Source organism: Dreissena polymorpha, chromosome 3, assembly GCF_020536995.1.
Source record: "Dreissena polymorpha isolate Duluth1 chromosome 3, UMN_Dpol_1.0, whole genome shotgun sequence".
Taxonomy (NCBI): Eukaryota; Metazoa; Mollusca; class Bivalvia; order Myida; family Dreissenidae; genus Dreissena; species Dreissena polymorpha.
The window spans coordinates 21,921,692-21,949,060 of record NC_068357.1 but is presented as its reverse complement, the minus strand read 5'-3'; the positions used below and the strand labels follow the sequence as shown (position 1 = coordinate 21,949,060).

The following is a 27,369-nucleotide window of genomic DNA, read 5'->3' as shown; positions in this document are numbered from 1 at the left end:
CATTAGTTGGACATCAGCGTGTCAAGATCCTCCTGCATGGTCACAACCACCCACATATTCTGTATGAGGCCTATGATTTCTATGACTTGCGGCTGTTTGTCAGCAAGTTGTTTGTGTCATTGAAGGGACTTTTTGTGTTTAGATCAACAGATCCTTGATTTGTGTTGCAGTGAACTTGACAATGGTGAGGAAACAAAGTTTAACTTATAGATCAAAAGTGTAAGCATCAATGACATACTTTCAATGTCAATGTCTGAATTTTGCAGGTGACCCTTATGTGACTTTTCATCTTGTCTATTGGTACCTAAAAAATGCCCGTACGGCTTTTGAAAAATAACAACATTAACCATAATTTTTTTTTTATATTCCTGTTTTTATTATAATTAGCATATTGACCAAAGCAGACAACGAGATGGTCATACAACAGCTTACAATCTCCACAGTTTACATAATAACAACACTACTAGAAAGTTTTAGACACAATCATACAGCAACTATTGCCCAGTTAACCTTGAAAAATGAAGTCTTCAAAAATGAAATCTTCAAATATGCAGCGTGACAAATATTGCTTTATTTAATACTTGCTTTACAATTTGTTAATCAAAATATTCCTACTTTATTTGTTGCCTTTAAACTATAATTATACATACCCTGTTATGTATATTTATTTCCTATTTATTTTAATATTTAATTTTACGATTTTTATATCAATACATTTCAATTTGTCAAAATTCTATGATTGACTTTAAATATGTGTTTTCAATAAAAAAAGACAAGGTTTGCACAAAGAATAAACACACACAAAAAACATTTAAAATACCAGTTCTTTCATTTTAAAGTCAGGTTTTTTATTTATAAGGAAACATGAACTAAACACGTGCAAAAGTAAGCAATATCACATCATCAACACCATGTTTCAAATACAGACTTGATTGAATGTATTGTTAAATTATTATACAATATCACAATACAGTAGAACAAGTGTCCTAGCACATTTTGGAATCTGGATTTCTACAGAGTGTGTTTGTTTGTTTGTTAAGTTGGATCTTTTGATGTTTTCAAAACGTATTTATGTCATATCACAGCACTCTACCAACTAAGCAACCCAGTGCAGTCAAGATTTCTGCTGAGACTTTCAAGTAAGTTACGTATTTTTGGGCATAAAACACTTAGGTAAGTTATAAGAACTTTGCAGTGTAAATCATCAACAGTGTTCTGATACATCCCTAAGTACGGAGTTCACAATTAACCCTTTGCATGCTGGGAAATTTGTCACCTGCTAAAATGTCGTCTGCTGAATTTTTAAAATTAGCATTTTCTTCGATTTTTTTTCAAAGAAAACTATCAGAATAGCAAACAGTTTGGATCCTGATGAGCCGCCACGTTCTGTGGCGTCTCATCTGGATCCAAACTGTTTGCAAAGGCCTTCAAAATTCGGTTCCAGCACTGAAAGAGTTAAAATAAATATTTCCTTGAGAGCCAGTTAACCCTTTAGCACTCAGAGAGCACTTTTACATGTTTGAAGTCTCTTAGAAAATCTAATTTAATTATATACCTGTCTTACTAGATCCAAGTTTGAAAGGCTTCATTTCCAACCCTAAGGTACTGATGAGCAGAAAACAGCTTAAGACCTGAACAGATTGAGAGTTACTCGCAGGCTGTTCTCGTGTTATGCTAGTTGCATAAACCATTTCCAATTGACTCCTGAGTGGGAAAGGATTAAGATGATCAGCTTTCTTTGGAGATATAATGAGTTGTGTTCTGGGAAAACTGGGCAAAATGCATGTGCGTAAAGTGTCGTCTCAGATTAGCCTGGGCAGTCCACACAGGCTAATCAGGGATGACACTTTCCACCAAAATTGGATTTTTGCTAAGAAGAGACTTCATTTTTTAACCAAAAATGTCATAAAAGCGGAAAGTGTCGTTCCTGATTAGCCTGTTTGGACTGCACAGGCTAATCTGGGACGACACTTTAGGCACATGCATTAGCCCAGTTTTCTCAGAACACGACTCTAATGCTGAAAAAGAACCTTCTGGCTTTCAATGGACACAAGTCACTTGTCATCTTTACAATTTTATGATTACATGCATATGTGGCATTTTAACCGCAACTACTACACTAACATTTCCCTCAACTTGTATGTACATTCCATGGGTATTCATATACATGTAGTATATTTATTCATAAGTTATAGGCAAATATTCTGTCCCACCTTTGTACACAATTTATAAAATCTGGGACAAAACAGTTTTTTTCTAAATGATAAAAGCTTGTACTAAATGTTGTCAACTTTTTTCTACATAATAATTATGGTTGATAAAAATGATATGTAGTTCTTGTTAACAAATAATAAGCGTTATGCCTGGTTTATAGAAATAAATTAAGTTCACAAGAGGTTTGGTTTCAGTCGTAAAACTATCTGCAAAAATAAATATATATCTTTTGAATACTGATTCACCCACAAAATATCAAACACCCATTTGCCTACTGGTGATATATATTTGGAACACTAACTGATTGTCTTTTCATTTTTACCTTTTGGAAATTGCACTGGTTGCCTTTGTCTCATTTAAAATATATTGCTTAATATTCATGCAGTTAATTCTAAAGTATTTTTTTTTACTGATTTCTAGATGATTTGGGTGTGTTTGCAAAGAAGAAAATATATTTGAATTTAATGGTCAAGTACAAAAACTGTTAGCATTTTACCACTTAGATACTTATTTTTACGCATTTGTAGTCCCTTAGAAAGTTAAATTTTATTAAAGTTTTAAAGGCTTCAATTCCAACCCTTAGATATTGATGAGCATCAAACGGCATAAAACCCAAACAGACTGTGAGTTACTCCCAGGCTTTTTTTGTTTTATGCTGTTTGCACATTTTCACTTTGCTTCTGAGTGGGAAAGGGTTAAAAAGCAAAATAATTTAATACACTCACTAAAGGGTAAATACTAGATGCATTTGAGCTTTTTTAGCTGCTGCACCCGTTTTCACTGATCATGACTCATAGTTTTGAATATTACATTAATAATGTATATCCAAAATGCTTTGCAAATGACAAATTCGTTTACAATAAATGTTCCAAAAAACATGAAACATTGTATTCGTTTTAAAGATGTATTTACTATAAAAATTATGCAACAGTGCATGGTAGAAAATCAGCAACTTAAGTACGTATACAAATGTGAAAAGTATTCATTAAGACGATGCCAGACATTCAACATAAAGAATTACACCACCGTTGTGATTCCTTATCAAGCCCTTAAAACTATAATAATTTAACAAAAATACCAAATCTCTTTGGTTAACAAACCATTCATAGCACAATTTAACAGCCAGCTAACTAAATGTACATATTTAAATAAATTGTAGGTGCATACACCATTATAGGCCTAGCAGTTGAACACCCAAACAATCATGACATACTCTCTTTGAACATTAAAACCTGCATGGTGAACAAAACTAACTTCATAGTAATTTTGATGATGGTGCCACAATTTTAAAAAAAGTGAATAAATCTGTTTTTATAAAGGCTTTGTCTTTCATGATGAGATACATGTGCACCATATATAATATAAATACCATATATACTACAATAAAGAAAGATTATCTGCAAAATAAACAACATAATAATAGCTTAGTATTGGTGTACTTATATTAAACAAAAACGTACAAATAATAACATATATTGTTATATGTTATATAATATTTAATAAATTTATTTATTTATGACTTATTTAATACATTTTAATTATTTCCTGGATGAGTTTCATGAAAATATCATGTGAAGTAAAAATATTTTGCTTTTAAACTGGTAAAATATAATTTTTTTTTTTTTTTATATACTGATGTGGAGATGTTTGAAGCTGATGATGTCACTTCAATACAATAAGCTTGCTAATTCATAATAACCCATGTTATATGTTATGTTATGTTATAGCAGCCCATAAAAACACTGACAATGTTGCCTTAAACATGTTTAAGATGAGAATACTCACAATCATAGTAATACTTTAGTACACAGAAAACAAGTTGAAAAAAATTCCAGCATAACAAAGATTTATAACCAAAAACTGAATGTATAAAACGTTAGAATGAAATAATATTTTATCAAAATTACCTTTTCCAAAAAAAGAAAAGGTACTTGAGAATAAAACCTCTAACAAATTGCAAATGTTTTCAGAGTGAAGCAAAAATCTAAATTGCAACGGCAGGGTACTGTTATTTTTATTTTAAACTTATGCTAAGAAATAGCAATTAACAAAAACTATACCCACAGAACTGTACTATATTTTGAACTACTCTATAACATATTTATGAAATGATACCAATAAATAACGTAAGCTCAACGACTATAGAACACTCTGTAGTATAAAGTCTTTGATCTCCACAAAGAGTAGGAATTGTCAAACTTCAGTAAGTACACGCCCCGCCCTGGATAGGCGTGACTCCCACAATACACCTCTTCATGGCTATCACGGCGATACACTGGAATTATCTCGTCCACTGGAGGTTTATTATCTTGCTTGTCTCCCTTCTCTACGTCATTGCCTTTCCCTTCTGAAATATGACAAGGAGTGATATTGAGATTTTGTTTCGTTTTGTTTTGGTCGGAATTTCGCCCTTTTTTCAATAGTATTTAACTCATATGACAGCGGTCAGTTTACCAAGTCACACTCATCTGGTTTTACTATTACTAATTGCACATTTTTATGCCAGTAACTAACAACTGCCGTACTTGAATCTGAGGTAAGGAGAAAATTTGAAAGGTTTTAATAATGTAGTGGATATGGTGTCCCTCTTGCCAATAGGAGGTCATCCCTATTGTGGGATCAGTCTATAGATCTCTCCAAAAGAAACCTAGTACTGGTTCTACTAAGGAAACAGACTCAATAGTGTTTCAATAAGTCTTTAGATAACTATGTAATTGAGCTGAAATAAATAGTTTTAAACTGAAGGATTCAATGGCCAATCCAGTATGCCTATGAAACAAGGAGGCAATTATGGCCAATGTGCTCATCTGAGTGCTGGCAAGGGTCAATAACAAGAATTTAAGAAAGGTTTTAATGAATGTTATGAAAATGGTAAATGTTCAGGGTACAAAATATGACCTCAGAGCTTTTCCACAAATAACAGCTCACCACGCACAATTTTTGAGTTAAAATTACTGCAAAATGATACTTTAAGGAAATAAGTGTCATCCAAGCACACACAGACAGATTTTGAGGTGCATAGGAATGATAATGTGAGGTTTGAAAATTCTTTTTGCCTCATATGATAATTTTAGTCATTGTTTATTAGTTTCTTTATAATAAATAAAGGCATGTTTATGAACAGAGTGTTCCTCAAAATAACCATAAAGGCATGTTTATGAACAGAGTGTTCCTCAAAATAACCATCTACATATCATGTTGAGAACATATTAACACATTTACATCAATAGTGAAATGCAAGAGTAGTTTGCTCCACAAACTAATGCTATTTATTTAAACAAACAAACTGACCAACAGAATCCAATACCCTGTGGATTGTTTTGTTTTTATTTGAAATAAAATTTCCTAACTTCCTTGAATCAGGCATGTTTTTATATCTTTAACCATTGGATTTCAAAATATTGTCTGATAAAAGGTTTTGTACTCAGACATTTATTTAACATTAGAATTTGTGGTTGAGTGAACCAAACAAAAATCAGTGTAAGATGAAAAATATTGGTTTAAACCTTTTCTACTCAGAAGCAAAGTGAAAATGGCAAAATGGAATCAGCATAAAACCTCAGGTTTGCTGCTCATCAGTACCTTATGGTTGAAAATGAAGGCATACACATTTTAATCTATTAAAAAGTTTTTAATTTAATTAAATCCAAAGGGACTATAAACTGGTCAAAATGCAAATCTGAGGGGATAAAGGGTTTACAGTAGGGTTATAAGAAGGATCTGTGGTTTCCATGGTGATATAAGAAGGTTGCCATGGTACCGACCTTCCTCCTCGAGTTCCTCCTCGTCACTGGACTCGCTGACGTGCACGCTGACAGTGTTACTGGGGGCTATAGTCCACTCAAAATACACGCCAAACCCAATGTCATAGTAGTCCGTGGCAAACTCCCAGAACAGGCATGACCCGTCTTCATGCGTAGGCACGCGAACCTACAACAAACACACCGAAAATATGGTAATGAAGTTTTTCATGCATAGAAGCATGAACCTAAAAAACTAATAAAGAAAATTGGTTGTTTATATTTTATGCTGTTTTTTAATCAGACAAAGTACAAAATAACACAATTTGCAGCACATTTTAACCTTTTAAAGCTGTTAACTGACGAACCCAATGCTTTTAACGGGGCGTTTTACACCTTGGTTGTAAAATCAAGGTTTCTAAAAATGTCTGTTGCTGTTTTTATGAAAATGTCACTACACTTCAACACCGTTATTTCGAAGTCGTCGGGACCGTTAAAAAAACTTCGGATTAACGATTATTCGAAATAAACATTTGACAGAAGACTTCTTTGATCCTGAAAAAATACAACATTGTGGAATTCGCATGGTTGGGTCACACTGTACTTTTAATAATTGTTTTACTTAAAAACGTAAACTAGTCATGCAGATAGCAATAGATTTCTACTTGTAACAAACGGAGGAATAAAACGATTCTTTTTCTTCTTTTTATTTTTCTCTAATTACAGAACATATAAAATATAATGCATAGCGCATCATACATGTAAATACATACGAATACATTTTCGGAAATGAATTCACTTTTTTTTTAATAAGACGCGATGTCTTTCTGAACACCAGCGTTAGCAGCACTAAACTGGACGCGTGTAACATATTTCTCCAATTTGTCAAGGAAATTGAAGAACTGGCTTCCGCCCGTGTTTTTCTCGCAGAACTGCCTTACGTCGTTGATGCATGTGGTCACACGTTGATTAGATATCATGTTCATTCATGTGTTGTCGGCCTTCCCGTCGGCTTTTGACGACATTATAAAATTAGCATGCTACGCGCAGGCGACAAAGGTGTAATTATCGGCTTTGACGCACATCGCGCAGACGACATAGGTGTGAAATTACGCTCAGTGTTTTGCAGTTTTGACTTCGGATTAAAGATTGATAATAAGGTGCGAAGTATAGTGTTGGGACCAACACAATCACTTCGAATTAACGATTTCTTCGGTTTAACGAAGTTCGGATTAACAATGAAATTTTACATTGAACAAAGAAGAACCGCAATCAGGACCCGAAAAATGCTTCGAAATAACGGTGACTTCGGATTATCGGTGTTCGAAATAACGGTGTTGAAGTGTATATTGTATACATATCATAGAAATTATTTGCATAGTATTACAAACTTTAAAATCAACACAGCGTAGTAGACAAGACATTTCATAAATTCAACACTTGTTTTAAAAATATCTTTTTCAGAGCAATATTTGTTAAATGTATAAACGTGGAAGTTCCATTTATAAATAAAACATAACAGGGGTGTCAATTGTCCTGAATTTAAAATCCGGAAAATTAAGCCGAGAGTCTGAAGCCGTAGATAAAGGAAATAAATGGCAGAGTCCACCAAGCCCTAGCTTTTTTAGTTTTTCTAGGTGCAATTTCTGGTTTGTACAATTCAAAATATTGTCAACCAGACCATCCATAACACCGCACGTGTATTTGTAATTCTAAACAAAATGTGTTTGTGAAACACAATGTCCCCCTATATGATGTTTGACCTTGTAGGATGACCTTGACATTGTGAAGGATGACCTTGACCGTGACCTTTCACCACTCAAAATGTGCAGCTCCATGAGATACACATGCATGCCAAATATCAAGTTGCTATCTTCAATATTGCAAAAGTATTCATAAAATAAGCGATTTGGACCACATATATTTGACCTCTGACCTTGAATGATGACCTTGACCTTTCACCACTTAAAATGTGCAGCTCCATGAGATACACATGCATGCCAAATATTAAGATGCTATCTTCAATATTGCAAAAGTATTCATGAAATGAGCGATTTTGGCAACATATATTTGACCTCTGACCTTGAAGGATGACCTTTACCTTGACCTTTCACCACTCAAAATGTGCAGCTTCTTGAGATACACATGCATGCCAAATATGAAGTTGCTATCTTCAATATAGCAAAAGTTATTGCAAAATGTTAAAGTTGGCGCAAACAGACAGACCAACAGACAGACCAACAGACAGGGCAAAAACAATATGTCCCCCACTACTATAGTGGGGGACATAAAAAATGTTATAAACAACGTCGAAAATAAATCAAAATTGATGAACCATACCGTTTCCAAAACGACTGTGAAAAACGAAGAAAGTGAAAACCATTAACCGTAACCTAGCAAATAAGCAATCAATATATAATTTGGTTGCCATATTGTTTTAAAATATGATATTGCATTGCTTTACTTTGCTAATAGATATAATTTGAAATTTCAAGATGGCGGACATTTGCAACATTCATAGAATTGTATGGTTTTCGGAAAGTAGTGAAAAGGTTTTGTCAGTTACTGCTCATGTGAGTGCCAGCCACTTACCCATCAGAATCAATAAATAAAGGAACGGGCAAAATCGATACTGAGCGCAAATGTCAGGAATGCCGATGAGGCTACAAAAATATTCGTTCTCAAATGGTCGAACAGTCAAAGAATGTGTCCCTTCCCCCACCCCCCTTTAGACAAACTCATCGGATTAACATTCATCTCAAAATCGACCCTGGACGGCTCAAATCGTAATTTCAGGAATAAGCCGGAAAATTGACACCCCTGCATAAGTACAGGAAACTTAACCATGCCCTGAAAATCTTCTGACTACGTTTGATAAGGATGGATGACAAAATATAGTCTCTAGAGTGAAAACAAGCTATAAGTTGAACACACAATACGGAGGAAGCCAGACATAGGGTAACTACAATATCTTACAATTAGCATAATGATAACATTATTGAGTTTTACGTACAAATTCTCATCTTCAAAGATCATTATAGAAGAGGTCTATGCAAGCAATGAAGTAAAGATCCATTTATTACACAACACTTAATGACAACAATTTATAAGGATATAAGAATACAAGGTATAATGTAGCAATCAATGTTTCCATTATAATTCATCACATTTGCTGCCACCAGAAGTTTCAAGGCACTTGTTGTTATGACATTACTCCACAAAATCAATAGCTATTATATTCTTTCAGAAGATCACCTGATAAATGATCATTACAATTAGCAGACAATATGTATCTTACAGTTACACAACACTTTTTTGCAGTGTCCCAGCAAACATATGTTTGTTGACCTGATTGTGTTAAGTATTGATTGTTGGAAAAATGAGATGGTGTTATCAATAGAATGGCATTATTTAACCCATTTATGCCTAGCGTCTAGAAAAAAGTCCTTGGCAAACAGCGTAGACCCAGATTAGACGCCGCATGATGCGGGGTCTCATCAGGGTCTGCACTGTTTGCTTAAAGAAATTTCTGTAAGAAATATTCTAAATATAGAAATAAATATATTAGACATCCCTAATTTTGGAAATAAATTGATCCAATTTAGAAGGATGGGAGAGTCCACTAGGCCTAAATGGGTTTATACAATGCAAGTAATTATTATCACAAAATGAAATTAGAACCTAGCCATAAAGCTTTTCCTGACAGTATTTGCATACACACACAACTATTTGTTATTGGTAAAATAAACAACAGCTGTCCCCTGACAGCTTATAATATAATATTACAGAAAAAGTGACTTGTTCCTGTTTTCTTATTTATCTGTTTTATTTTTGCAATGATTAGTTCAAATCAAAATAGATTTCTTGAAATACATGCTAACCAGTTAACTCAAAATAATAAGCTCAGACAATTGTATTTCCAAGTTTCAAAAATATATTATGTAACAAAAGAAAATAAGGAAAATTGTGTTTTGTACTACAAAAAGAAGACATGAGGTAAAAGAAAAAACAAGCAAGGAACACAGCATGCCAACAAAACATGTTCTGAAAGTCTTACAATACTTTACATTTTTTTCTTCAGGACAAATTTTTACAAAACATTTCAAACATTTTCACTTCAAACGGAATTGCAAAAATAACCAGACTATTGCCAAGCAATATAGTCCCCTACCAGCTCCACCATGATTGTCAGAAATTCCACCATTGTCAGATTATTATTTTTTATTTGTTGCCATAGCAACCTGAATTTTTGACGTTGGAACAAAATGAAATGCTGTGCGTAATGTCCATATTGCCATCTATCCATGTTTCAAGTTTCATGAAAAAATATTAAGAACTTTTAAAGTTATCGCAGGATCCAGAAAACCACCATTTTCAGCAGTATTTTTAGTCTATTGTTGCAATAGCAACCAGAATTTTTGACGTAGGAACAAAATGAAATGACGTGCATAATGTCCATATTGCCATCTATCCATGTTTCAAGTTTCATTAAAAAATATTAAGAACTTTTAAAGTTATCGCAGGATCCAGAAAAGTGTGACTGACTGACGGACTGACAGACAGACAGAGCGCAAACCATAAGTCCCCTCTGGTGAAACCGGTAGGGGACAAAAATATAATTATCTGTCATAATCCCCCAAATATTTGTCAATTTCAACACCCAAATAACACCTAAATTGACAGTAAAGTACATGTTCTTTTTCACAAATACAGTAAACAAAAACAAGTACAGTTCTTACTAAACTTAAGAAGCTTGGCAAGTACAGCCACTGTCTAGTACATACCGTGACAGTCTCACCCGAGCCGACTTTTATCACAGAATCTTTGTCTTTTTTTAAAGTATCTTTAAATTCCTTCACTTCTTTTTTTGTCCACATTGAAGCGGCAGCAATAGGAGGCAAGTCATCTACAACACACAACAAAATTACAAAAATAAAATAAAATAAAAGAAAATCTGTAAGACTCAGTGACAGGCGTTGCACAACCAAAGCAGTGACATTGCTTTTCTACCATTCCTTGAAAGCCACAAAAGGTTATCGGTCATGTATTATTTCAGTTGAAGAAACTGTCATAATTTCCATAGATTGTCATGTTTTTTATCAAATGAAAAAAACATGCAAATTGTGTGACCTTCTTTATTGAGAAAAGATTTGTTTTTAACTGACAGTTTGTGATGTATAATGGTAGTTTGGATGTCAAATGAATACTTCCTGGACAAATGCTATTTGTTTATATACCCATGTTTGCAACAATCCATCTTAGCAGAATGCCTTCTATCTTATCTTTGACAGGCAATCATGTTTCAAGATTACTCCAGACAACCTAACACATCCAAGAAATATTCACATGAGCTGTGCTCTATGAAAAGGGGGTTTAATGCATGTGCGTAAAGTGTCATCCCAGATTAGCCTGTGCAGTCCCCACAGGCTAATCTGGGACAACACTTTCCGCTTTTATAATATTTTCTATTTAAAGAAAGTCTCTTTTTAACAAAAATCCAGTTTAGACGTAAAGTGTCGTCCCTGATTAGCCTGTGCGTACTGCACATGCTAATCTGGGACAACACTTTACGCACATGCATAAAACCCTCTTTTCACAAAGCGCGGCTCATATACACATTGACACAAGACACATAAAAATAAAGCATCTCTATCACTTCGTAACCATGCCACCTAAACTCACAGTGGCAGTCGCTAAAGAACCAATATAGATTACATTGTCCTTAAAGTGCTTTAAGGACTTCTTGAAATCATCTATTTCCTTTTTAACCCACATTTGGGGAGGCAACATTTGTGGCAGTTCTGGAATTTCATCAGCTGAAATAGTTTTTAATTCAATCAGGGGATTAAGCATAAACTTGCATCTGCTTTGAATGTACACAACAACTTTAAAAAACAGTTAAAATATTTTAAATAATAATAAATGTAATGCGAGAAGACTACTTCTTAAATTGACCAATTTGTCAAAAGTACAGAACACTCAAAACACAATTAGCGTATTTATCAAAATCATATTCTGCTGTCAGTGATTATCCTAAATTTTGAAGTTTAAAGATTCAATACCTTTAAATAAAATAATCTTGTACTTAAGTTAATGGACCAGCTCTAAAGATGGACAGAACTTCAAATATAAAACATAACTTCCATCCGTTTTCAAATCTTAATTGGCCTTATAATTAAATCAAATTCTCACAAAGATCCATTTTTGTCACAAAAATATCTAGCAAAAGACTACAAAATACTACATGCCAGACAGAATAATATGTGAAAAAAATTAGTTCAGCAGTTTCACAAATGATCTTGAAAATACACATATTCTGAACTCTGTTATATTGAAACATTTTTTATGTGAAAACGCAGAATGCAAACAGAAGGAAATTGTGGAGAGCAAAATAATATCCCCTTTTTATCTATACTCCATTCCACTGAGGGAAATAATGTAACTATGTTCTTGCTTTGTTGTTGAAAACAACTTCTTACATAGAAAACAGGTTTTATGAGACATGATTTAACCCTTTCAGTGCGGGAACCGAATTTTAAAGGCCTTTGCAAACAGTTTGGATCCAGATGAGATGCCACAGAACGTGGTGTCTCATCAGGATCCAAACTGTTTGCTATTCTGATAGTATTCTTTGAAAAAAATCAAAGAAAATGCTAATTTTAGAAATTCTGCAGACGACATTTTTGCAGACGACAAATTTCCCAGCATGCAAAGGGTTAATGTCAATACCCATGCTCTATCAGCACCCAGCATCTTGTATCATATGATGCTTAATTGAGCTGTCCTTTTACATCAAAAGAAAATTTTCATAACAACACACTTAGAATATGGTAATTCAGTCTCCATAAAAGACTGCTGGACCTTGAACTTTGGCGATAAAAATCAGTTAGGTTATCGAAAAATATCAAAATACTGATCCTTAGTCTGGCAAACAACATCATCAAAATATTGTGTGGGTTTGACTGCTGTGCATTACGTGGATAAAATTACCACTCTGCATCAGCAGGCAATTTATATAAACAAATAATATATCTGATAGAGAATTCCAAGGATTTTCAATATATCACGATTTATAATATTGTGTCATTATGATAATTTGCCTCTTCCTCATTTTTTTCAATAAAACATGTTATTGTTCCAACATGATGATGTCACATGTCCTTGTGAGAGCATTGACTTTGTTACTGGCACAACAGTGTAATTGACCACCAAACAGGAAATCTTTTAGTGTGTCGAAATTTACATTGGCAGTTTAGTGTGAAACCTTCTAGAGAAAATTAATGCAATTTGATTGTACATACATGTATAATGATGTAGATATTTTTATTTGTTGCTGTTTAAATTTGATTCTTTTTAGAAATTTAAGTTAAATTATCTAAGTGGCCCTTTCAAATTTAGATTTGAAGAAAATGGAATTGGAATGTTTTCAGGTAGCTAAATCAGGGTTGAAGCTTGGAATGTTTTAAGAAAGCTTAACCTGGGATGAAGCCTGGAATATTTTCAGGGAGCTTAACCAGGGTTGAATGTTTTCAGGGAGCTTAACCTGGTTTGAATGTTTTCAGGGAGCTTAACCAGGGTTGAATGTTTTCAGGGAGCTTAACCTGGGTTGAATGTTTTCAGGGAGCTTAACCAGAGTTGAATGTTTTCAAAGAGCTTAACCAGGGCTGAATGTTTTCAGGGAGCTACCCAGAGTAGAATGTTTTCAGGGAGCTTAACCGGAGTTGAATGTTTTCAGGGAGCTTAACCAGGGCTGAATGTTTTCAGGGAGCTACCCAGAGTTGAATGTTTTTAGGGAGCTTAACCTGGGTTGAATGTTTTCAGGGAGCTACCCTGAGAAGATTGTTTTCAGGGAGCTTAACCTTGGTTGAATGTTTTCAGGGAGCTACCAAGAGTATAATATTTTCAGGGAGCTTAACCTGTGTTGAATGTTTTCAGGAAGCAACCCAGAGTAAAATGTTTTCAGGGAGCTTAACCAGGGTTGAATGTTTTCAGGGAGCTTAATCAGAGTTGAATGTTTTCAGGGAGCTTAACCAGAGTAGAATGATTTTAGGGAGCTACCCAGAGTAGAATGTTTTCAGGGTGCTTAACCAGGGCTGAATGTTTTCAGGGAGCTACCCAGAGTTGAATGTTTTAGGGAGCTTAACCTGGGTTAAATGTTTTCAGGGAGCTTAACCAGAGTTGAATGTTTTCAGGGAGCTTAATCAGAGTTGAATGTTTTCAGGGAGCTTAACCAGAGTAGAATGATTTTAGGGAGCTACCCAGAGTAGAATGTTTTCAGGGTGCTTAACCAGGGCTGAATGTTTTCAGGGAGCTACCCAGAGTTGAATGTTTTAGGGAGCTTAACCTGGTTTGAATGTTTTCAGGGAGCTACCCAGAGTTGAATGTTTTCAGAGAGCTTAACCTGGGTTGAATGTTTTCAGGGAGCTACCCAGAGTAGAATGTTTTCAGGGAGCTTAACCTGGGTTGAATGTTTTCAGGGAGCTACCCAGAGTAGAATGTTTTCAGGGAGCTTAAGCTGGTTTGAATGTTTTCATGGATCTTAACCAGAGTTGAATGTTATCAGGGAGCTTAACCAGGGCTGAATGTTTTCAGGGAGCTTAACCAGAGTTGAATGTTTTCAGAGAGCTTAACCAGAGTTGAATGTTTTCAGGGAGCTTAACCAGAGTAGAATGTTTTCAGGAAGCTACCCAGAGTAGAATGTTTTCAGGGAGCTTAACCTGGGTTGAATGTTTTCAGGGAGCTACCCTGAGTAGAATGTTTTCAGGGAGCTTAACCTGGGTTGAATGTCATCAGGGAGCTACCCAGAGTAGAATGTTTTCAGGGAGCTTAACCTGGGTTGAATGTTTTCAGGAAGCAACCCAGAGTAGAATGTTTTCAGGGAGCTTAACCAGGGTTGAATGTTTTCAGAAAGCTTAACCTGGGTTAAATGTTTTCAGGGAGCTTAACCAGAGTTGAATGTTTTCAGGGAGCTTAACCAGAGTAAATGCTTTCAGGAAGCTACCCAGAGTAGAATGTTTTCAGGGAGCTACCCTGAGAAGATTGTTTTCAGGGAGCTTAACCTTGGTTGAATGTTTTCAGGGAGCTACCCAGCGTAGAATGTTTTCAGGGAGCTTAACCTGTGGTGAATGTTTTCAGGGAGCTACCCTGAGAAGATTGTTTTCAGGGAGCTTAACCTTGGTTGAATGTTTTCAGGGAGCTACCCAGAGTAGAATGTTTTCAGGGAGCTTAACCTGTGGTGAATGTTTTCAGGAAGCAACCCAGAGTAGAATGTTTTCAGGGAGCTTAACCAGGGTTGAATGTTTTCAGAAAGCTTAACCTGGGTTAAATGTTTTCAGGGAGCTTAACCAGAGTTGAATGTTTTCAGGGAGCTTAATCAGAGTTGAATGTTTTCAGGGAGCTTAACCAGAGTAGAATGATTTTAGGGAGCTACCCAGAGTAGAATGTTTTCAGGGAGCTTAACCAGGGCTGAATGTTTTCAGGGAGCTACCCAGAGTTGAATGTTTTTAGGGAGCTTAACCTGGCTTGAATGTTTTCAGGGAGCTACCCAGAGTTGAATGTTTTCAGAGAGCTTAACCTGGGTTGAATGTTTTCAGGGAGCTACCCAGAGAAGTATGTTTTCAGGGAGCTTAACCTGGGTTGAATGTTTTCAGGGAGCTACCCAGAGTAGAATGTTTTCAGGGAGCTTAACCTGGTTAGAATGTTTTCATGGATCTTAACCAGAGTTGAATGTTTTCAGGGAGCTTAACCAGGGCTGAATGTTTTCAGGGAGCTTAACCAGAGTTGAATGTTTTCAGAGAGCTTAACCAGGGCTGAATGTTTTCAGGGAGCTACCCAGAGTAGAATGTTTTTAGGGAGCTTAACCAGGGCTGAATGTTTTTAGAGAGCTTAATTAGCGCTGAATGTTTTCTGGGAGCTACCCATAGTAGAATGTTTTCAGGGAGCTTAACCAGAGTTGAATGTTTTTAGGGAGCTTTACCAGGGCTAAATGTTTTCAGGGAGCTACCCAGAGTAGAATGTTTTCAGGGAGCTTAACCTGGGTTGAATGTTTTCAGGGAGCTACCCAGGGTTTAATGTTTTCAGGGAGCTTAACTGAGTCGACTGTTTTCAGGGAGCTTAACCAGAGTTGAATGTTTTCAGGGAGCTTAACCAGAGTAGAATGTTTTCAGGGAGCTTTAAATGGGTTGAATGTTTTCAGGGAGCTACCCAGAGTAGAATGTTTTCAGGGAGCTTAACCAGAGTTGAATGTTTTCAGGAAGCTACCCAGAGTAGAATGTTTCCAGGGAGCTTAACCAGGGCTGAATGTTTTCAGGGAGCTTAACCAGGGCTGAATGTTTTCAGGAAGCTACCCAGAGTAGAATGTTTTCAGGGAGCTTAACCAGAGTTGAATGTTTTCAGGAAGCTTAACCTGGGTTGAATGTTTTCAGGGAGCTACCCAGGGTTGATTGTTTTCAGGGAGCTTAACCTCGGTTGAATGTTTTCAGGGAGCTTAACCAGAGTTGAATGTTTTCAGAGAGCTTAACCAGGGCTGAATGTTTTCAGGGAGATACCCATAGTAGAATGTTTTCAGGGAGCTTAACAAGGGTTGAATGTTTTCAGGGAACTTAACCAGGGTTAAAGCAAAGCTGTTCATGGAAAGTTTGACGCTGGAAAAAAGCTGGAAAAAATATGAAACAAGAGGGCCTAAAAGGCCCAAAGTTGCTCACCTGAGATTCAAAGGAACTGACCTGTTCTGTGCAGCCCAAGATGTCATTAGAACAAAATGTTCTTAATGACTTTCATGACTAGTGAACACCCTGGCAGTCATGTTTTGAACAGACCAGAACCATTTCCATACACATCCAAGATATCATTACCCCGCCCCCTGGTGACCATGTTTTTCAAGCAACTAGAACCATTTTCAAACTTGTCCAAGTTATTATTGGGAGAAATCTTCTGACAAAAGTTCATGATGATTGAGCAATAAATATGGCTTCTATAGTGTTAACAAGGTTTTACTATAGCTATATAAGGAAAAATGCCACGCCCCCTTGGTGGCCATGTTTTTCCACCTACCGGAACCATTTACAAACTCATCTAAGATATCATTGGTACAAAACTTGTGACCAAGTTTCATGATGATCGGACAATAAATGTGGCCTCTATAGTGTTAATAAGGTTTTACTAAAGCAATATTTAGCCGTATTAGGAAAAAATGCCCTGCCCCCTGGTGGCCATGTTTTTAAAGCAACCGAAACCACTTTGGAACTCAGCCAAGATATCATTGGGACAAATCTTCTGACCAAGTTTCATGACGATCGGAAAATAAATGTGGCCTCTAGAGTGTAAACAAGGTTTTACAAAAGCCATATAAGGAAAAATGCCTCGCCCCTTGGCAGCAATGTTTTTCAAGCAAGCGTTACCATTTTCGAACTCATCCAAGATATCATTGAGACCAATCTTCTGACCAAATTTCATGAAGATTGGACAATAAATGTGGCCTCTAGAGTGTTAACAAGGTTTTACTAAATATATAGCCATGTAAGGAAAAATGCCCCGCCCCCTGGAGGCCATGTTTTTTTAAAGCAACCGAAACCATTTTAGAACTCGTCCATGATATTATTGGGATGAATCTTGTGAATGTTGTGACCAAGTTTCATGAAGATCGGACAATAAATGTGGCCTCTAGAGTGTTAACAAGATTTTACTATAGCCATATATATATATAGCCATATCAGGAAAAATGCCTCGCCCCATGGCAGCCATGTTTTTCAAGCAAACGAAACCATTTTCGAACACAATCAAGATTTCATTGAGACCAATCTTCTGACAAAATTTCATGAAGATTGAACAATAAATGTGGCCTCAAGAGTGTTAACAAGGCAAATGTTGACGCCTCACGACGGACAAAAGGCAATCACAAAAGCTCACCATGAGCACATTGGGCTCAGGTGATTTAAAAAGGCCAGACGGATAGTTTTTTTAAATATGCGAGTATATATTGCAAAATAAACATGCTCATAGTAATAGAATCAGTGTTTTTTCACCATTTTGGGAATGGGGCCGGGTCCCTTTGGGTTGGAAAATATTTCATCCTTTTGACTAAAATTGGGAAATTAATGTTGTTCATTTTATGCTTGCAAATACTTTAAAATTCATACTCCAAGTGATTTCAATGTTATATTTTATTAGGTTCAACTTATAGAGCTGGATTTGGGGATGAATGACATGTTTAAACTTTTTTTAAACAATATTCTTCTACAGAAACCTTCAATTGGGAAATTTTAGGTCGCATTTGGGAAAAAACTATATACTTTTTTCCGTTTGGGAATGGGTCCACTTACAGGACCCAAATTTGAACAAATAAAAACATTGAGAGAATTGTTCATAAAGCATGATCAAGTGAATATAATAAATGTTTACAGATTTATAAAAACAAATTTTAATATATCATATTTAAATGTTTCGTGCAGTGTTTGTTATGCAGAGTTTTGTTTACAGGTCGTAGCTGATTCTTCACAACTACATTATGCACTGACCTGGAATGTTTCTGGCAATTTAATTAGTGTCATGTAATAATCGTTTGAGGCCAATATTAATTTGGACATTATTGGTCCTCTTGGCCAGTCATAATTGACCACTTGTGCGTAGACTATTAATGCTACAGTGCAATTCTAAGTGTTTCATACATATTCTCACCTCTGATAACACTTATTTGTGTTGTGATAAATTGTGAATATACAACTGTGGTATCTTTTAAGTCATCATTTCAGCACATGGAGGAAAATAGAAAATAGCAGATTTTTTTAATACTTAATAATCAACAGTGAGATGTTTTATTAATGTTTTGAGACACTGACTGTTGTGGTTCAAAAGTCTGACACGTGATGCACATGTTTGACATTTCTATAGTTCTAAAGTCTATCAGTCGAAAACAATGATTTATAGTTTTTTAAGAATCTGTAAGACAACCATATTTGAAAGGTAGGTTGCATACCTTCATGGTCCTTTGTAGAATCTTCACCATTCTCCTGGTTCCCATTGGTCTGTGCAACAGAGGGAGGGGCCACAGGGCCATTCTGTAAATGATTGACAGCTGCTGGGACTGATGTGGGTAGAGAAGTCAGATTCTGTTGAGTGGGACCGGGGGGCGGAGACCCAATGGGGGTGGGGCCGTTGCTCTGTTGTTGTTGTGCGGCCTGCATGGCCTGGAGCTGCTGATACTGCTGCTGCTGGTGGAGCAGTTGCTGCTGATAGACCTGTTGCATGTACTGCTGGAAATGCTGCTCCTGAAGCTGCACTATCAACTCCTCTTGCTGAAAACACAAAACACAAGCAAAGATACAATTTATTTCTGATTTTGGAAAAAAAAGAATTTTCTTTGATCATTGTAATTATATGGAATACTCAGGTAAATATATGACCAAGGGACAATATTTCAGAAAATGTCCAATGCAAAACTATAAAAGTCACTTTTATAAAGCAATCCAGGTTTTTCAACAAAAAGTGTACTGAAAATCTTTCCCTTTCTGTTGTGAAATTATTTAATCTCCATTTGTCCATTAATATCTCAAACACATCACAAGCTTCATGAATGGAGGCGCGTCATGCGAAAATTTGTCTTACGCTATATGTGGCCAGAGAAACTGCAGCCAAGCCTGCACATCGGCGCAGTCTGGTCAGGAGCTACCCTATCTGCTATGAGTCCATGAAAACTAGCTCGACTATATAGCAGACTGCATAGGCAATTGCACAGACTGGTCTGGGGCTTCCATGGATGAATATGGCATAGGACCTATTTTAGCATGACACAACTCAGTTTATGTAGTGAAAAGGATTTCAGTTATAGATGATATTGGGGTACATAGCTTGGTTGGCTTAAATTAACTTTAAAAAATGCATATGATTAGTTATGACTTGACACTTGGTTATCCAAAATTTTCCAAATAGATTTTAATCAAGTGAAATAATTCCTCACAAATTGGACTTCAAATAGAGAAAAAGACAGCAAAAGTGCAATATTGGCATAAGCATTGATTCAAACATCACAATTAATCTGGCAAATATATGTTAACCTCTCAATTGCAAAAGCATTAATGTGAAAAACATTCACTTCAATAAATGTGAAAAACATTCGCTTCAATATAATTCAGCAGACTTGTTGGTTTGTTTACAGTGATTTTAAAAATGTCTCTAATTACAGGCTTCTGTTCATGAACGGAAAGCAACAGTGCGTATGTGGGCGGAACATGAAATTCCAATTAAATGCAAGAAAGACAAAACCAGTATCAATTAACAAATGAACTATACTAGGAAATTCCGAGAAGCAGCAATGTGCACACCCCAACAGCAAGCCAGCAATGTAAATATCCTCAAACCATCCTGATAAAAAGTGCATGGATAAATTGTTGATAATCGACAATACCAGAATAGGATAGAATAGAACATAATAACAACCGCCACTTGCGAAATCCATCGTATGCAATATGCGGCCAGCGCAGCTCCTGACAAGACTGTGTGGATACGGTCTGCTATTAAGAACAACATTGTGTGACTTAATAGTGGAAAGGGTAGCAGGGTTCAAACACACATTTCCAAAAGGAATTCAAGCACTTTTTAAGCACTTTTCAAGGTAAATAAGTTACATTAAAGCATTTTTCCTATTTGCAACTTTGAAATTTCTTTAAATTCTTTTCATGACAATACTAACAAAGATGTATCTGTACATACATAACAACTCAATGTAATTAAACTGGCTCCTCATTTAACTCTTTCAGTGCTGGAACCAAATTTTGAAGGCCTTTGCAAACAGTTTGGATCCAGATGAGACACCACAGAACATGGCATCTCATCAGGATCCAAACTGTTTGCTATTCTGATAGTATTCTTTGAAAATAAGAGGGCCACGATGGCCCTAGTTCGCTCACCTGAGAGGAGTCGGTTCATTTAATCTTTACCAAACGTCACACTTGACCTAGATATTGTCCAGACAAACATCCTGGTCAAGTTTCATCATTATTGAACCAAAACTCTGGCGTATGGAGTGTTTTTGTTTTTGTAAGATTTTACCTGGTGACCTATATTTTGAGTTGACCCCCCTTACCAAACATCAAACTTTGCTTACAAAAATAAATATTTTAACCAAGGTTCATAAAATCTGAAACAAAATTGTGACCTCTAGAGTGTTTACGAGGATTTTTAGCTCGACTTTAATATATATAATATATATAGTGGAGCTATCCTTCTCATCCCGGCGTCTGCGTCGGCGTCTGCGTTAGTGTGCAAATGTTAAAGTTTTCGTACTACCCCAATTATTTTTATTCTCCCTTGACATATTGCTTTCATATTTTGCATACTTGTTTACCAACATGACCCCAACCTATAAACAAGAGCAGACAACTCTATCAAGCACTTTTGTCATAATTATAGCCCCTTTTCCACTTAGAATATGCAGCAAATGTTAAAGTTTTCGTACTACCCCATTTATTTTCATTGTCCCTTGACATATTGCTTTCATATTTTGCATACTTGTTTACCAACATCACCCCAACCTATAAACAAGAGCAGACAACTCTATCAAGCATTTGTCATAATTATTGCCCTTTTATTTTTAGAATATGCATATTATTGATAAATCTATGTTAAAGTTTGCGTACTACCCCAAATATTTCCTATATCCTTTGACATATTGCTTTTATATGTTGCATACTTGTTTACAAACATGACCCCAACCTATAAACAAGAGCAGACCACTGTATCAAGCATTTTGACATAATTATGGCCCCTTATACACTTAGATAATTGAACATTTTGCTTTAATTGCCATAACTTCTTCATTTATGATCACATTTTATTATTACTTTAACAAAACAACACTTACCTGAATACCACAATGGATTCCACCCAAACAATACCCCAGGCCCCTACCCAGAATCCCTTCCTTCCCCTCCCCCCAACCTCCCCCCCCCCATTTTTTTTTTAAACATCATCTAAATAATTACCACACCCCACATTATAACCCCCCCCCCAAAAAAAACTTTTTTTTTTAAACATCATCTAATAAATTACCACAACCCTCATTATACCCCCCTCTCACTCCCCCCTCCCCTTACCCCCCCCCCCCAAAACAAATTTTTTTTTTCCTTTTATTTTTTTGAAATATCGTCTAATAAATTATTGAACATTAACAATTTCCCCATGATGGCTTACGTTATACTGTCAAGCACTTGAATAGTCGAGCGCGCTGTCCTCTGACAGCTCTTGTGTATAATATAATGAAAATTTGGACAATCTATGGGCAATAATTATGGCATTAATTATGTGATTTTGCTCATTATCAAACTTGACTGAGATCTTTCAGCAACTTTCATAAAGAATATTTGAGAAGTGTGAATGCTGGAGTGTTTACAAACCAAATGTGGACGAATGGACGGCGGACAAAGACCAATTCTAAAACCTCACCTGAGCAATCAGGTGAGCTAAAAAGTGTGTTTCACCGATCTGAGCCATTTTCCAACTTGTCTGAGAAATCAATAAAACCAACTAAGTTTCAACTAACAACCAACTAACTTAGTATTGACTAAGTTTCACGAAGATTAGGCAAAAAATGAGACTTCTATAGTGTTCAATCACAAGGTTTCTCTCTAGTCACATAAGGAAAACTGCCCCCCAAGTTTCATGATGATTGGGCAAAAAATGTGACTTCTAGAGTGTTCACAAGCTTTTTTGACTATATAAATATAAGAAAACTGACCCCCCGGCAGCCATGTTATTCAACTGACCAGAACCATTTTTTAACTCAACTCTCATATCAAGGAAACATATGTTCTGTCCGAATTTCATGAAAATTGGGCCAAAGATGTGACTTCTAGAGTGTTCACATGTTTTCACTATATACATATAGAGAAAAATGCCCCGCCCACTGGTCGCCATGTTTTTCACCGATCTGGACCATTTTCGAACTCGTCTGAGATATCAATAAAATCAATGTTTTGTCCAACTTTCATGATGATTGGGCAAAAATTGTGACTTCTAGTGTGTTTACAAGGTTTCTCTATAGCTAAATAAGGAAAACTGCCCCGCCCACTGGCGGCCATGTTTTTCAACGGACCAGAACCACTTTTGAACTCAACCAACATATCATTAAGAAAACATTTTGACAAAGTTACAAGAAGATTGGGCATGAAATGTGACTTCTCCAGTGTTTCCAAGGTTTTTCTGCTTTTTGACCTAGTGACCTAGTTTTTGACCCAGCATGACCCAGTTTCCAACTCCATCGAGATATCATTCGGACAAATCTTCTGACCAAGTTTCATGAAGATCGGACAAAAAAATGTGGCCTCTAGAGTGTTTACAAGGTATCTCTATAGCCAAATAAGGAAAACTGCCCCGCCCACTGGCGGCCATTTTTTTCAACAGACCAGAACCACTTTTGAACTCAACCAACATATCATTAAGACAAACATTTTGACAAAGTTTCATGAAGATTGGGCATGAAATGTGACTTCTACAGTGTTTACAAGGTTTTTCTTTTTTTGACCTAGTGACCTAGTTTTTGACCCAGCATGACCCAGTTTCGAACTCGACCGAGATATCATTGAGACAAAGCTTCTGACCAAGTTTCATGAAGATCGGAAAAGAAATGTGCCATCTAGAAAATACACTGTATTATTATGAAAACATTAATAGTCAAAGGGGAGTAACTACTGTAAACTTAAATGCAATATTTAGAAGAGTTGTCTTGCATGTTACATGACCTTAGGCATGATGGTTTACAAGCCTTTTTACTATATAAATATAAGAAAAACTGCTCGTCCCCCTGGCAACCATGTTTTTCAACGGACCGGAACCATTTTCGAACTCGTATCAAGGAAACAAATGATCTGACCAAATATCATGAAAATTGGGTCAAAAATGTGACTTCTTGAGTGTTCACATGTTTTCACTATAAACATATAGAGAAAAATGCCCCGCCCACTGGCGGCCATGTTTTTTCACCGATCTAGACCATTTTGAACTCGTCCTAGAAATCAATAAAACCAATGTTTTAACCAACTTTCATGATGATTGGGCAAAAATTGTGACTTCTAGAGTGTTTACAAGGTTTCTCTATAGCCAAATAAGGAAAACTGCCCCGCCCACTGGCAGCCATGTTTTTCAACGGACCGGAACCACTTTTGAACTCAACCAACATATCATTAAGACAAACATTTTGACAAAGTTACATGAAGATTGGGCATGAAATGTGAATTCTACAGTGTTTACAAGTTTTTGCTTTTTTTTACCTAGTGACCTAGTTTTAGACCCGGCACGACCCAGTTTCGAACTCAACCGAGATTTCATTGGGACGAAGCTTCTGACCAAGTTTCATGAAGATCGGACAATAAATGTGGCCTCTAGAGTGTTTATGAACAAATGTGGACGGACGGACGGACAGACGACGGACAAAGACCAGTCACAAAAGCTCACCTCAGCAATCAGGTGAGCTAAAAAATTGAAGAAAATGCTAATTTTAGAAATTCAGCAGACGACATTTTCGCAGACGAAAAATTTCCCAGCATGCAAAGGGCTAATTATTAGGCATCAGCATGAAACTTGAAGGAAATATACATTTAACAACACTTAAATTTTTACTACATTTTATGTTGATGTCAAATAGTTCTCATTTTTGTGTCATTGGAAAACAGTATTTTAATATTTAACTAGCTTATTGCAGCTTCTTAATCCTACATCCAATATTTTTTGTTGATAAAACAACTGTCTGTCCATGATTCATAATCTGATATTATTATAAAACAAGAGATGTTTTTGTCAGAAACACAATGCCCACTTCTGCACCGCTTTGAAGCCATATATTTGACTTTTGACCTCGAAGGATGACCTTGACCTTTCACCACTCAAAATGTGCAGCTCGATGAAATACACATGCATGCCAAATACCAAGTTGCTATCTTCAATATTGCAAAACTTATGGGCAATATTTAAGTTTTCGAACCGACACACAGACTGACAGACAGATGGATTGACCGACAGTTCAACTGCTATATGCCACCCTTCTGGGGGCATAAAAAAACAGTGTGATAATGTTCAAAAAAATATCATGACACAGACCTCTACTCATTTGTACCCAAAGTTCAGCCTCGCTTTCAAATTAAAGTTAACACCATTGAAAATGTTGAAAATAGTGAACGTTTGTGTTTCTATCAGGTGTTTTTATAATATTAAACACACTTATATTAATTTGTGTGGGCATATCTAACTGTGTAAACTTACATTCATTAAAGTTGTAACAAACCAGAATTCTCTTGTTAATCATGCTCGATCTTTGGGGGCCCTTGAGAGCCAATTAGCCCATGCTGGCAATTTAATATTTGTTTAACATTGCTTTCATCTTGCCTTTGTCTTATAAACTTCTACTACCCAAAGAACACATTGTCTTGAAGGCGTTAGGCGCCATTTTCTTCATTTGACCACAAAGTAGATTCCTAAAAGTTGTTGTAGTAGAGTGTAGCCTGTTCATAATTCCCGTAAATTCAGAACTAGAAAGACTGTACACTTAAACACTGGGTATCTACTCAGATAGGAGGAGCAATCAATATCATCGGATCCATATGATGTGAAATTACCTGAAAGCTTGAAATGAATTGATATGTTTCCAACACCTTTGATTGTGATTATTTCATTTTCAAACACTTTTCCCGCCAAATTCAAGCACTTTCTAAGCACTTATCAAGGCTATGTTTGAAATTAAGCACTCCAGATTGGTAGTAAGCTTTTTTCAAGGTAAAGCTTGATTTTCAAGCACTTTTCAAGGTCTGTGCAAACCCTGAGTAACTGCTAAGCAGACAGCACATATGTGCGGGTTTGTATGGAGCTACTTTTGCCGCCTTTGCCATAAGACCTTTTTTCTCAGGACATGGGTCATAGTAATATACAACACACTATAAGGAGGATCTATATTAAGCAAGCTATTATTCAATCAATCGTAGTTTGACCAAAGTCTGCCTGTGGTGGTATGATCTCTGAAATCAGTTCCTAAGTAACATAAGGCATTTAATGCTTTTTGTGTGAATGCTGATCAGCACAGATAAAAACAAGAGCTGTCAGAGGACAGCGTGCTCGACTATTCGAGTGCTTGACAGTATAATGTAAGCCATCATGGGGAAATTGTTCATATTCAATAATTTATTAGACAATCTTTCAAAAATAAAAAAAGGAAAAAAAAAATAATATTTTTTTATTTTGGGGGGGGGGGGGGTAGGGGGGGGGGGGGGGTGAGAGGGAGTATAATGTGGGGTGTGGTAATTTATTAGATGATGTTTAAAAAAAAAAATTGGGGGGGTGGGGGGGTAGGGGGGTGGGGGGGGGGGTGAGAGGGGGGTATATTGTGGGGTGGGGTAATTTATTAGATGATGTTTAAAAAAAAAAAAATTGGGGTGGGGTAGGGTGGGTGGGGGTGAGAGGGGGGTATAATGTGGGGTGGGGTAATTTATTAGATGATGTTTAAAAAAAATAAAATTTGGGGGGGGGGGGGAAGGTGTGATATGGGGGGGGGGAGGGATTCTGGTAGGGGCGTGGGGTATTGTTTGGGTGGAATCCATTGTGGTATTCAGGTAAGTGTTGTTTTGTTAAAGTAATAATAAAATGTGATCATAAATAAAGAAGTTATGGCAATTTAAGCAAAATGTTCAATTATCTAAGTGTAAAAGGGGCTATAATTATGTCAAAATGCTTGATACAGTGGTCTGCTCTTGTTTATAGGTCGGGGTCATGTTGCTAAACAAGTATGCAACATATAAAAGCAATATGTCAAAGGATATAGGAAATATTTGGGGTAGTACGCAAACTTTAACATAGATTTATCAATAATATGCATATTCTAAGTATAAAAGGGGCAATAATTATGACAAAATGCTTGATAGAGTTGTCTGCTCTTGTTTATAGGTTGGGGGTGATGTTGGTAAACAAGTATGCAAAATATAAAAGCAGTATGTCAAGGGACAATGAAAATAAATGGGGTAGTACGAAAACTTTAACATTTGCTGCATATTCTAAGTGGAAAAGGGGCCATAATTATGACAAAATGCTTGATAGAGTTGTCTGCTCTTGTTTATAGGTTGGGGTCATGTTGGTAAACAAGTATGCAAAATATGAAAGCAATATGTCAAGGGAGAAAGAAAATATTTGGGGTAGTACGAAAACTTTAACATTTGCATGCAGATGCTAACGCCAACGCTAACGCAGACGCCGGGATGAGTAGGTTAGCTACACTATATTTATTTCATATATAATAGTCGAGCTAATAATTGAGCGTGTCTTTAGGAAATCAGGGCTTAACGCATTTGTATAAATATTGTCCTATATTAGCCAGTGCTGTCTGCACAGGTTAATCTGGGACAACAATTTCCACCTTGACTGGATTTTCATTTAGAAGACACTT

General features: G+C 36.2%; 1 protein-coding gene across 1 annotated transcript in view; it reads right to left on the bottom strand.

The window, feature by feature from the left end:
• Nucleotides 1–347: 347 nt before the first annotated feature.
• The window catches only part of LOC127873244 (Golgi resident protein GCP60-like), a 62,169-nt gene continuing 35,147 nt past the window's right edge, over nt 348–27,369 (bottom strand). The window contains exons 6-9 of the mRNA XM_052417019.1: nt 18,928–19,246; nt 10,739–10,860; nt 5,979–6,144; nt 348–4,561 (exon numbers count right to left, since the gene is read on the bottom strand). Coding sequence (XP_052272979.1) covers nt 4,347–4,561; nt 5,979–6,144; nt 10,739–10,860; nt 18,928–19,246 — 822 coding nt within the window. The 3' untranslated portion in view covers nt 348–4,346. The remainder of the gene's footprint in view (nt 4,562–5,978; nt 6,145–10,738; nt 10,861–18,927; nt 19,247–27,369) is intronic.